The sequence below is a fragment of the Hypanus sabinus genome, chromosome 23 (genome assembly GCF_030144855.1).
Source record: "Hypanus sabinus isolate sHypSab1 chromosome 23, sHypSab1.hap1, whole genome shotgun sequence".
In the NCBI taxonomy this organism is placed as follows: Eukaryota; Metazoa; Chordata; class Chondrichthyes; order Myliobatiformes; family Dasyatidae; genus Hypanus; species Hypanus sabinus.
In genome coordinates, this window is record NC_082728.1 from 26,601,472 (window position 1) to 26,615,583 (window position 14,112).

At 38.4% G+C, this 14,112-nt stretch overlaps 1 protein-coding gene across 1 annotated transcript in view; it reads left to right on the plus strand.

Annotated features, from left to right (window-relative positions):
- LOC132380065 (ras-related C3 botulinum toxin substrate 3) overlaps positions 1-13,956 on the plus strand; it is a 30,368-nt gene extending 16,412 nt beyond the window's left edge. The window contains exons 2-6 of the mRNA XM_059948575.1: positions 1,085-1,156; positions 1,237-1,354; positions 2,408-2,470; positions 5,133-5,292; positions 12,430-13,956. Coding sequence (XP_059804558.1) covers positions 1,085-1,156; positions 1,237-1,354; positions 2,408-2,470; positions 5,133-5,292; positions 12,430-12,560 — 544 coding nt within the window. The 3' untranslated portion in view covers positions 12,561-13,956. The remainder of the gene's footprint in view (positions 1-1,084; positions 1,157-1,236; positions 1,355-2,407; positions 2,471-5,132; positions 5,293-12,429) is intronic.
- The last annotated feature ends 156 nt before the right edge of the window (positions 13,957-14,112 follow it).

Sequence of the window (14,112 nt, forward strand, 5' to 3'; positions counted from 1 at the left end):
GTCACGAATGAAAATAAAGTGGAAATAATAAAGTGATCGGAAAGAGGTGAAACACCATCGGTCATTGGAAAAGTGTTAGGCTACAGTGGGTCAACGTTTGGAACTATTTTAAAGGATAAAGTGAAAAAGGCCCTGCTCCGATGAAAGCTACAATTATTACTAAGCAACACAGTGGTTTATTTATTGGGTTTTGGGTGTTTGATCCTCCACATCAACCTGCCACGGATGGAGAGCGCGCTCAGGAGCGATATGTTACTGGATCGAACTCAGGAGCTTCCGTTCCCGAGCCTGGCGCTGAAACATATGTTCTTAAGTGTTTTATATACATAGAAAGGCAAAATATATACTAAGACAAGCACTTGACTAACTGACACTAAATAATACCAGATGTACCTGTTCCGACTTACTTAGTAAGAGAACTTACCATTTTTTTCGATCCCGATCCACAATAACCTATGCGCATCTTCCCGTATACTTTAAATCATCTCTAGATTACTTATAATACCTAATACAGTGTAAATGCTATGTAAACTAGTTTTTATACTGCATTGCTTAGGGAATAATGACAAGAATAAAAAAAGTATATACATGCTCGAACAACAAGTGCTGGAAGAGCACTTCTGGGTTTTCTCGATTCACGGTTGGTTGAATTCGCGCATGCAGAACTCGCAGATAAGGAGAGCCGACTGTACTGTAATTGATTTACTTATGTATTTTATTATTTTTTCTTCTATATTATGTATTGTATTGAACTGCTGCTAAGTTAACAAATTTCACGTCACATGCCGGTGATAATAAACCTGATTCTGGACATTAGTGTCTGACTCAACTGTATATTGTATGTTCAATGCTGTAAGTGTAAGCTGTGAATTTAGTGCTGTAGCATTGAAATACAAGTAGTAGATGCACAAGACCACCATCTCAAAATGAGCAGGATGATTTGATGCAGGTAGCCTATTCAATTGGTTACTAAGATGACAGGTTGAATTTTGAGTTTTTATGTTTGAGATGTTTATGCATTACAAATTATTGGCACATGTATTTAAACACTTTAACTAAAAGCAGCGTCTTTCTTATTTTACAGTGCTGTAGGTAAAACATGCCTACTCATCAGCTATACCACCAATGCATTTCCTGGAGAATATATCCCAACAGTGTAAGTATTCATTGTAGTATTCTTTCTCAATAATGCCAAACCTGTTCATATTTTGAATTCTAATGCCTTAATTTTTGCAGATTTGACAACTATTCAGCTAATGTTATGGTAGATGGGAAGCCAGTGAACCTGGGACTTTGGGACACAGCAGGTCAGGAAGATTATGATCGACTCCGACCCCTCTCCTACCCACAGACGGTATGGTGCCTTTCTTTGCAAACACACTTTCTATTCCGGACTTTGGATATTATAAATCCTCCTTAATTGTCCAAATAACACTGTCTACTGTTAATACGAGATGGTTATAATGACATATTTATGAGTCCTATTTCATCCTTCCCCACATCTACACTTCCCAAATTCTTAAAGGCCACTCACAATTGAAGCACACACCATTTAAGGAAAAGAGCCCCAGTTTTTTTCCTGGACTTTTGAAATAGGCAAAAACCTTTTTTGATTCTGATTAATCTTTGTTTATTGCACTTGCATTAAAATCGTTTGAAGAGCGGCGACTACTAGTAGTCTAAAGTTCTTCACATTTAACCCTGGGAAATAACTCCTAAGTATTGCTTCTTCTTTACACTTTGTTAGTCTGAATCTGTACTAATTTACTAATTTTGGATTTGTATCCCCTGATTCTGCACTCTTATATAATTAGTTTCCAAGGAGTTTAACTTCATTGTCTTATGAAAATGTGTCACTTCTCTATTAATGGTGCATTGGGAATTCAGATTGTATTACTGGTTAATTTTCCAGTAACATTATCATTCAGTGGGTTTATTAGAATTCTATATTTTGAGGCAGTCCTTTGGTATTAATTGTACCCTCCCCTTTTCTCGTGTATTAATTATATTATATACCTATGTACTTACTCATCTGTTAAGTAGATACAAGTCTTTTGAAAGTCTAGATATTGTGTGCATTGCTTTTTATTCACTCCCAGAGGATTTTATTTGTACAAAAGTATTTATTGGCTGCGTCTGCGATCTCTTCCCATAACATTTAATTTGTGTAGAAGTAGCCCAGTTATAGCATTGGACCTGCCCTGTATAAATTTGATCAGTTTTTCAATGACTTCCATAGTGATGTCCCTTTTTAAAAATCATCTTTTTAATAACATCTAATGACTTTAGCATCAGTATCAATTTGATTAATAACAGTTGTTCAGAGATCCAGGTATGAGAGTAAGTTCTTTGTGGGATTAAATAACATTTTTCCCTCTGTTTTCTTTGCTCTCCTTTTTGTTAATAGGATGTATTTTTGATCTGCTTTTCACTCGTGAGTCCAGCATCCTTTGAAAATGTCAGAGCAAAGGTAATGTTCACTTTCTGAATTGTTTACTCAAAATAAAGCTGGCACTTGAAGTAACTTTGTAGGTAAAGGACCTTTTAACGATGCAGGCTTACCTAGATTCTCAGTTTGTGAGGGATTATGGAGGTGATGGTGGTTGTGGGCACATAACCCTTGGTTTCCTTTCTACTTTTCTTTTGCAGTAGCTTATTACTGGTAGTACAGTATGTATAATGTATATGCTTTCTTTTCCAACACATGTACACTTTTCATAATTAAGGTATGTTTTCCGCGTGCCGATGCATTATGCCTTAACCAAGATGGTATTCAGGTGAGTGGTTGTGGAGATTACCTCCCCCACCCAACGGAGAGGAAATGCATTTTTATCTTGGCCTTTGTTACATTGGTTGAGATTTGAAGTAAGTGCATCACCAGTTGGGAGCACAATATTTTGCTGGCTTGATTAAATAGCAGGCTGTCTTGACTTCTGGCACAGGAATATTAGGAGTAATGCAAGTCTTCCTTGCAGATGTAACCTTTTGAGCATGTACCCTTATCCATCCAGTTACTTAAAAAGAAAAATAGAAGCCTTTCAGAAACAAAATAAAAAGTGGTGTAAGTACCTAATCAGTTAACATCTTTTAGAAACATAGAAAACCTACAGCACAATACAGGCCCTTCAGCCCACAAAGTTGTGCCGAACATGTCCCAACCTTAGAAATTACTAGGCTTACCCATAGCCCTCTATTTTTCTAAGCTCCATGTACCTATCCAAAAGTCTCTTAAAGTACCCTATCGCATCCACCTCCACCACCATTGCTGGCAGCCCATTCCACGCACTCACCACTCTCTGAGTAAAAAAAAAACTTACCCCTGACATCTCCTCTGTACCTACTCCCCAGCACCTTAAACCTGTGTCCTCTTGTGGCAACTATTTCAGCCCTGGGAAAAAGCCTCTGACTATCCACATGATGAATGCCTCTCATGATCATATACACCTTTATCAGATCACCCCCATCCTCTGTTGCTCCAAGGAGAAGAGGCCGAGTTCACTCAACCTATTCTCATAAGGCATGCTTCCCGATCCAAGCAACATCCTTGTAACTCTCCTCTACACCCTTTCTATGGTTTCCAGATACTTCCTGTGATGAGGCAACCAGAACTGAGCACAGTACTCCAAGTGGGATCTGACCAGGGTTCTATATAGCTGGAACATTACTTCTTGGCTCCTAAATTCAATTCCACGATTGATGGAGGCCAATACACCGTATGCCTTCTTAACCACAGAGTTAACCTGCGCAGCTGCTTTGAGCGTCCTATGGACTCGGAAACCAAGATCCCTCTGATCCTCCACACTGCCAAGAGTTTACCATTAATACTGTCATCATATTTGACCTACTAAAATGAACCACTTCACACTTATCTGGGTTGAACTCCATCTGCCACTTCTCAACCCAGTTTTGCATCCTATCAACGTTCTGCTGTAACCTCTGACAGCCCTCCACACTATCCACAACACCTCCAACCTTTGTGTCATCAGCAAACTTGCTAACCCATCCCTCTGCTTTCTCATCCAGGTCATTTATAAAAATCACAAAGAGTAAGGGTCCCAGAACAGATCCCTGAGGCACACCACTGGTCACTGATTTCCATGCAGAATATGACCCGTCTACAACCACACTTTGCCTTCTGTGGGCAAGCCAGTTCTGGATCCACAAAGCAATGTCCCCTTGGATCTCATGCCTCCTTACTTTCTCAATAAGTCTTGCATGGGGTAGCTTATCAAATGCCTTTTGAGAGAAGGCAATATAGAATAACAATACATAATACAGTAAAAGTCCATTGGCCCACAACTTTTTAAACTACTCGAAGAATCTAATGTCGTCCTCCATTTTTTTTTTCAGTCACTGCTAGTTGTCCATCTAGAAGAGCTAGATTTCTGCCAGAAATTTAGAGAAGCCATCTGACCTGTCCTAGTTAGTGTTATTTGATTTTTTTGTATCAGGTTTTTGAGTCTTGGAGGAGTTGGGGGATCTCATTTCACAGCTTTTCCACACTGTTCCTCTTAAGCTTGGCTTCATTGTGCATGTTCCATTTTAGTCTTTGGTTTAGGTAACGACAGTGCTTGATTGACACCGTTCTTGATTGGTTTTATAAACATTGTGTTTGAAATATCTACACCTCATCACATTGCCTCCCCAACTCAATTTTTATTCAGTCAGTGAGGATTATTTATTTAGTGAGAGTAAGCTTTTCTGGCCCTTCGAGCCCTGCTGCCCCAGCAACCCTGATAACCCATATTTAACCCTAATCTAATCACGGGACAATTTACAATGACCAGTTAACCTACCTGCTGTGTCTTGGGAGAAAACTGGAATGCCCTGGGAAAACCCACGCATTCTGTAAGGAGGATTTACAGACTCCTTAAAGATGACACTGGAATTGAACTCTAGACTCCAACGACCAAGCTGTAATAGTGTCATGCTAACCGCCAAACAACCGTGGTTCAAGGGAATAGATACTTTAAGATCCTTGTGGGAAACAGATTTGAGATCTTGGTAGCGTCTCAAATGAGTGTGAATCAAAAGCATAACAAAATACCATTTAGGTTGAGTTGCTTAGAGAAACAACAGTATGAAAAAGGGTTTGATATATATAAAGCTCTAAATTTTCCTTAATTCCACAGTGGTATCCAGAGGTGCGACATCATTGTCCAAACACACCAATAATCCTGGTGGGAACAAAGCTGGATCTGCGGGATGATAAAGACACCATTGAAAGGCTAAGGGATAAAAAGTTGGCACCCATTACGTACCCACAAGGCTTGGCGATGGCCAGGGAGATAGGTGAGTATTGCTGAGAACCAGGAGGAATTGTGGGACATGATGAGAACTTTAACCCTCAACATGCACTTTGATAGAATACAGTGGCCATGTTAAGATGAAAAGTTTGTCTTAGACTATTACACAGTTATTTCCATCTAGATCATTGTTAAGTACTTTAAACCATCATTTTTTCATGACATTCTGATGTAAATATATTCCAGCTTTCTTTGTGTGCTCTGAGCAACCACCAATGAAGCAAAGCAGTGGGAATAAGACAGGGATTGGCGCTAAGCTACAGAACAAAGTTTTAAAGTTGAAAGATACCAAAAAATTTGACATTGTGAAATATTTAGTCTGGAGTCATTATTTTTTGTTTATCCTTGTCATTTCCAACAGCAGTGAAAGGTTTTATCCAACATATTGATTAATGAATTTTTAGAAAAGGACTTACAGAGGTATTGAGATAAATGTGCTTGTGTATTAAATGCCTTCTGTTTTAATTACTAATATAGGTTTGGTTTGGGAGGAAGGGGTATATGGTTCCTTGTAAAGTTATTCAGCCACCAACCCTTTGTTCACACATGAGTTTTACAACCAGGGATTTTGATCAATTTAACTGAGCGTTTTTATTTGTGAATCACATGCTCCTGTTTTCACAGTAGAGCCCAAAAAATGGAGAATTGTAAAGCATGAAAAACTAAAACTTCAAAAACTGAAATGTCATCAGTTCAAAAGTGTTCATCCCCCTTTGCTTAGTAATTAGTTGAACCACCTTGCAGTTGCAACAGCCAATAGACTTTTTGGATAAAATTCTATTAGCTTTGCACGATGTGATAGAACAAGATTTGCCCATTCCTCCTTTCGAATTTGCTCAAGCTGTGCCAGGTTAGTTGGGGAGTGGTGGTTGACAGCAATTTTGAGGTCTTGCCAGTGATGTTTGATTGGGCTAAGCTCAGGACTCTGATTGGGTCACTCAAGGACACCAATTTTATTCATTTGAAGGCACTCCATGATTGCTCTGGAAGTGCGCTTTGGGTCATGGTCTTGCTGAAAGACTAACTTTCTCCCCAATTTAAGCTTTCTGGCAGGTAGCATTATTTTATTCAGGATCTCTCTGTATTTAGACACAGTCATTTTCCCATCAATCTTGACCAGATTTCCAGTCCCCATAGCATGATGCTGCCTCCACCATACTTTACAGTAGGGATGGCGTTACCTGGCTGCTGTGTAGTATTAGATTTACACGACACATACCGCTTAGTGTTGAGGCTAAAAAGTTCCACTTTAGCCTTATCTGACCACAAGACCTTCTTCCACATCTATACAGTATCTTTTAAGTAACACTTTAAGAAGTTTTATGGGCAAGGATATGCTTTCTTTTTTCTTCCTTGCCACTTCTCCATAAAAACCCTTCTTGTGCTAGGCTTTGGAGATTGTGAACCCATGAACCTTGCCTCCAGTTAGAGCCACCGACTTCTGCAGCTCATTCGAGGTGACTGTTGGCATCACAATAGCCTTGCTTGCAAATGCCATTCCTGTCTGGTGACTAAAGTTTAGAGGGGCAGCCTGACCTAGGCATTGTGGCTTGGGTTTCATACTTTTTCACGATGGACTGCACTGAGCTCCAAGGTATGCTCAGTGCCTTTCAGACGTGCCTTCCCCATGTTTTGCTTCTCTATTATCGTTTCCCAGACTTGTCTTGAATGCTCTTTTGTTTTCATTTTGGTTTGGTCTGTTGAAAATCTACTATACTGCTGGACCTTAGAGAGGGGGTACCTATTCTTATGAATTAACTGAAAACTGGTGATCCTCCAATTTTCTACAGCGATGAATTGGTAAGGTAATATATTGCAACTGAGGAAAGTTGGTAGTAACTACAAAGGGAATAAATAGGTTTTCAGCCTCTCGGTTATTGTTTTTAATTTTCAGTAAATTGCTGACAGGTTTTGGAATTTTTCCTTTGCCAAATTTGACCTGATACAGAATGTTTTGTAGATCAGCTCCAAAAAAAATCATACTTCAATATATTTTAAATTTAGAAAATGAGATAGTAAAATGTGAAAATAGTTGTGGGGGCTGAATACTTTTTCAAGGCACTGTATCGGTACAGTATAAGATGAACCTCTGCAAGGTTAGGTTGCTATTATTAACAAACCAGTGTGTTTGTTAATAATAGCACCCAACAATCAAGGCTTTTTAAGACAGGTGAAAAGAAATTCAGGAATGTAATAGTAAACAATCAGGCATTTTTATTGATAGTTGCTTCATAACTTTTGTTACAAAAAAAAGAGGTCTAACAAATCAATATTGGAAATAGAAGTAGAACGTGGTAGATTTCCTCAGTACACTGATTGGCTCTAATTTTAAAAATATATGGTCGTTAATATTCCAGGTGTAAGTGATGAGTGAATAGCTTCAAGATTTATTAGCCCTTTCCTATTATCACTTCAGATTTCCTCTTTGAATTGTGGACTACATTGTTTAAAGCCATCCATTTTAGCAGAAATTTATTTTAAAAAAAAGCCTGGTTGAATGTGAGGAGTAGTTTAGATGAGAATTGCAAACATCCTTATAGAGCTTTTCTACTTTGTGGTCTATGTAGATTTTGCACTGACTAATAATCCCTAGATTCTTACTAGAAATAGGTTGTTATTCCAGCACTGAGAAATATAACCCAATAGCAAAACACAGTTTTGAGATATCTATACAATCAGCTCTATTCTCTGTGCCAAGAATTCAAGTTTAATAAATAGTTTGCTCTTAACTTTTAGACCTCAATTTGGTCCCATTGACTCAGTGAACATCAATGAAGAACAAGAAAAAAATAGATGATATTGGTTGTGAAACCAATTTCATTTTTATTATTGAGACAAGGACAAAGAGGGAACTTTCTTACTGCAGATGTGTTTCTGAGCATAGGAACTTTCCATTGAGTTGTTCTGCAATTAGCGATTTTCTACTTGCACATGGGTTTTTGTTTTTGTGCATTGCATTTGGATGCAAGTCCACAATTCTTTTGTTGCTCAACTATCCAACAGTTCAGCCAACTGGATACAACATTCAAACTTCCAACTATACAAAGACTAATAAAAATCAGGAAGTGTATGGCTACAGTAGGAGCCGCTGTGAAGTGGCCTTTTGTGACACTAAGTTAATCAGGTCAATATAACCTGTGGCATTAAGATTCTGTTTTGCCTGGATTCTGTCCTGTTTACCACTGTGGAAAGAATTTTCTTCACCAGGGAATGGCAGATGCTTGTAAAATTGAAACCTGAACGGTCAAATAATTTTAGAACAGAACATTTTCAAGAACTTCCAATAACAAGCTTCTTTATTCTTCCAGTCACTATACAGCTGGATAAAATAATTTTTTAAGAAACAATTTAGAATCAAAAGCAGTTTCATAAATTTCTTTACACATTGAAATTGTCCTTCAATATTTGCCTGAAAGAGACTGCATCCTTTTATATAAAATGCACCAATTTCAATTTATATTGTATTTTTCTGATTAATCTTGTGCTAATTACAAGTTAAAGTTTTCTGCAAAATAATGGAATACAAATTCCAGACTCCCTTGAGAGACTCTAAGGACAGTAAGCACTGGACCACAGAGGTTTTACTTCCTGAATACTTTTGAGTGTATCTTATGGATTTTGGGCTGTTGATCATGAAATCACCATGAAATTTCCCTATCACACACAATGTTTTTGAAATTGCCTGTATTTGTTATTTCAATTCATAATTCAAGACAATTAAAATGTTGCCCACAATGTAAGCTGAAAATTTTTCTATCTTGTCCAGGCATGCCTGAACATGCTTAGGAAGGGTGGATGCTGTATGGGAGAACATGTTTTAGAAAGGCTATGAAAGCATCATGCTCACACTGTTCTGTGCTTTGCATTTACAGATATATTGGTTTGCAATCGCATTGATGCACATGCTCTTTGTGTGCATCATGCTGTGTGTACTTACTATAATAAATTAATTTTTAGGAGTATTTGTGATACAAAATGTTTCGCCAATGTTGCAATAGATATGATACTTTGTTTTTTATATATAGTTTTTAAAAATACATACATAATGAGTATACACTTAAATCCCAAAGACAGAGCATGACTCTTATTAAGAAAGCCGATGAGCTCTACTTTGGGTGTAACATTGTCAACTGAGACAAAGCCTGGGCTCCTCAGAGGTACTCAGAAGGCAATGCCATTCACTGTCCTGATGATATGGCGAGATCTGGAGAGTCTTGTGACAGACTGCTACTTCCGTCTGACCAGTATGTCTGTTTCTCTGCTAAAATCAAAAACAAAACCATTGAATTTCCCAAACTTCAGCCATGAGACCTGTGCCATATGACGATAGTCTTCCAGGACTGAAGCTACCAAAGACGTGGAGTCTAGAGGAGGCAAATGAAGAGGCCATGATACACAATTCAGGAATGGAAAAAGATACTGATACAGGTTTTGAACCCTTTATGTCGAGTGAGCCTCATCTGATAACTCGATCTGAATTAAATGACCTGGTTGGTTACTTGGGTTTGTCAAAGGCAAAAGCAGAGTTTCTGGGTTCAAGACTGCAAGGGTGGAAACTGCTGTTACCAGGCACAAAAAATTCCCATGCAGGGTTTCGATATTTCAGACAGCTGTTACCCAAAATAACTAATGCCAAGATTAAGGAAGGCATTATTGTTGGTCCACAAATCAAACAGGTCATCAATGACAGGCAATTCGAAGAGCTTCAAGTAGGACTGGAGGGAAAATTGCATGGACGACATTCAAGTATGCTGTTAAAAATTTTCTTGGCAACCACCAAGCATGAAGCTCCATGTGGCTAGTTGGCAACAAGCCCCAAGCATACGAAGCCATGAAATACAACATGTCAACCCACACAGAATGCTGGAGGAACTATTCCTCCAGCACCCTGTGTGTGTGGCTTGGATTTCCGGCATCTACAGATTTTCTCTTGTTTGCAAAGTACAATATATCACTAAAGATTCATTTCCTGCATTCCCATTTAGACTTCTCCACTGCGAATGTTGGTGCTGTCAGTGACGAGCATGGTAAAATGTTTCACCAGGACATTGTTGTAACATTGAGACATTTTGCTATCAAAAATATTCCTTTAAAAACCAAATTATTATAATAAGTACACACAGTATGCTATGCGCATTGAGCATGCACATCAACGTGATCACAAACCAACATGCATGTAAATGCAATGCATAGGACAGTGTAAGCTGGATAAACTGCTGTACTTACACCCAGGGCTGCCTAATGATAAGGGGGCCTCATTGAACTGAATGTTGAGAATAACTTTAACTCTGTGACTAGATGATCCTAAGAGGTCATCCTGGCCAGTATTGCTCTAAATAGTAGTGTAAGCACGTTATACTCTGGCTCAATCCATTGATTTCAGTGGTCAGTAATCAAGATTATCTTGAATTGCTGCAAAGCCAGGTAGTTCTGCTATCCATGTAACAGATAAAGGTAAAGTAGGAATGAACTGGAATAATGGACAAACGACTTGGCATAATTCACACAGAGAAAAAGGGTAAAAGTATGAAATAACCCTTATTCCTATTTGTGTAAAGTGAATGATCATTTGTAAATAAATGCTTAGCAATGTATAGTTTTGAGATGCGGGAATACCTATAATTTCTGATGCGGAGTTTCTGTTGTGAAAATAAAGACTCTGCATGATGCTGGATAAGGTTTGCACAGACTGAAAGAGGCCTTTGTTTTAGCAACTAAGAGAATTGCAGTCCATTGTCGGTTCTGCTCGGAGGGCACAGTTGACTTTTATTGTCAGCTCGTGAGAAAGTGAAGAAATCTTCCACTTCCAATCCCCTGGGAAAGCCTGCCAGTGTTGAGCTACTATGTTTCCTTGTTTGTGTAGGCTATTAACCCCATTAAATTTACCCTCCCCCTCACCTTCAAAACCAGGCTCAAATAATAGTGGCCATCTTCTGCCTTGTTAAAAAAAAACTTCTACAATTAAATGGATACAGTTTGATATCACCTGTAAAGATTTACGAAGCACTGAGTCTCTTCTGCCATTTTGCTCTGCGTCAAATTTTATCATTCGGATTTTTAAATAAATTTATCGTTTTGGCATTTCAAACTTTTATCCCTCTTTGCAAAGATATTAGAAATTCTGATAGTGGGCTGATACCAAAAAGCTGTGTAACTGTCCATTCTGCCCATTTTTCATTTTTGTAAGCAGCCTTTCTTGTAAGCTGAAAAGCAAAATAAAACTGCAGTGCTGAACTAAAGGCAGAAAGTGCTAGAAATATTTCGCAAATCAGGCAACATCTATGGAGAGTGAAACAGAATTGACATCTCAGACTGATGACCCTTCATATTTTTAGTGTTGGTCACCATCTGATAGGTTTGTGTATTGGCCAGCTAAAGTTGTTGGAACAGTATCCAGTAGTTGAAAATCCAAAACCCAGGGATTTCAAGATTGTGACAGATAAGTTGAGCCAAGTCAGAAATAAAACTAAGCCATGTTTTCAACTGAGTTGTTGGTTTGTTGAAACAGCATTTAAAAAAAAAACGCCAAGTGCTGTTAAATGGGGTTGGTAGAGATCGATACGTGGTAGTCAGCATGACTGGTAAGCCTGAGAGGCTGTTTGTGTAGTGTGACTGTGGTAAGAATGTCGTACATCAGTGTAATGAATCCTTGGAATTCACAGCAAGGAGCGTTCCGGTGTTGGTTCTTCAAGAGAAAATGCTGTGGATTTGTACACCTAACGGGAATGGGCGACCACAGGGTCGTGCAGGAGAGAGAAGCTAAGGCAAGAGTTGAGGTGTGATCTTTTTTTGAATGGCATAGCAGGCAAAAGAGCATCAAGGGTACATTCCTTTTTCTCTCCATGCCATATATGTGTGTCTTTACCATGACAACCGTGATCTGTTGAGATTCTGGTTTGCTGTCAATTGCATTTTGGCAAAAACTAAATGTATACTTAAAATATTTGCTCTTTTAAAAATCTGCAACCTAAAGTTGGAAGGACTGTGATACATAAAGATCGTGTATAGGTAACTTTACACCAGGAAACTGGGCAAATAGAAAAGCTCAATAATGAAAGCACTGGCATGGAGAGCTTGAACATCTGATGTGATTTGTATTTTCAAAGTTGTTTGCCCTCTGCAGGTGCTGTGAAGTATCTGGAATGCTCTGCTCTTACTCAGCGGGGTCTAAAGACGGTCTTTGATGAAGCAATTCGAGCCGTGCTGTGTCCACCACCTGTAAAAAAGCGTAGAAAGAAGTGCACTGTTTTCTAGGAAGAGGCTGTCCAAGAACCATACCTTCACGGCAACGCAATCTGCTGGTATTTTATCCAAATCGTGGCCCTGTGTGGAATGAGACTGCAGAAGAGAGTGTTCTTGTCGCCTCTCTTGTTGGAACAGCTAGCCTTGAGCGTCAAGTCCTGAAGTCAGTAATTACTCTCTTAGCAATGTGTTGGATTTTTAATGTGAGGCAATGTGACCGTCTTCATGAGTGGACTCCATTTTGTTTTAAGCTGCAGTATCCCCACTTTTGGTAGTTTTATCCAACTCAATGCAGTGATTGCCAAATTTATTCTTCCATTGTGGAATCAGTATTACTGGGTCATTTCATCTTTGTGATCTTAACTTTTTGATTTTTAATGTGAAGCTGGACTATATGAAAACACGGATTTGGATTCCCTGTTAATCTGCTTTATCTGCAACTTCACTGCCAGAAAACATGATCCCTGATTGTTTCTCTGTGCAGTAGCTGTTTAGACCTTCATAATCGGTTCACTGCCCTTATTGGTGCTGTCTAATATTATCAGGACGTTTAGACCTATGCATAGCAGATCACATTAACAATTATTAAAGTCTGGACTCCTGTTGCATTGCCATTTATTGTGGCAACATTTTAAACATTGTTTCAGATAAGCATTTAAATATTCTGAGTCCCTCAGAGGACATGGAAGTTTATTAAGATTTTTGTGTAAATTAACTTTTTTTTTGCACAATTTACTTTGGCTTTTTTCTAACTACATGGTTATAGGAAATCAAAATGAGGGATACTGCAGTGTTAATTATTGTAGACATACTTATGACCTTCCTGTAAGTGGCTCTGATTAGTATGGGATCACTGAGTGCAGCATGGGTAAAATGCAAATTTAAAGGGGGAGGGGGGAAGGGGGGAAAGGCTTGTGTATGTGAAAGACTTGCGTGATAAAGGCTTTCTGCTGGTTATGTAAAGTCGGTGTTTAATTGTTCTATTCATTAACTTTATTACAACACTAGCAGACTTATGTTATGACAGATAATTGATCAGGGTTTCTCCATTCCACATATTACATAGAAACTGCACATGCAGTTTGTAATTAGCAATGTGGCATTCACGTGCTCCAGCTGGTACTAACAAACCAGTTTTGCCAACATGCTGTCTTCTCTTCATATGTATCACTGGCCTGCATGATTTGACCCCTAATACTTTATTCTAATATAACATCCCAGCCTTAACCCAATGAGAGCTCCGGCACTCCCAGGAACATCAGTGTTTATTTTTGTCTTGTTTTTTGTGATATCTTAAATGCATTCATACAAGTTTGGAGATTTCTAATGATACATTCTCAAGGTGCAAACTCTTGAACCAAAATGTGTTTTAAAATGAATTTCATTAAATATTGTAGTATCCTCATTACCTTGATTGTTTTTTTATTACCTTTGTAATACATATGTTTTGATTATATTTTAAAGATTCAACTGAAAATAGCTCTTCATACCACTCTGGACTCTTCAGAATCAAGGCACTTACATTCATGCCAACTATCAAGAATCTATCCAGACTAATATTTTA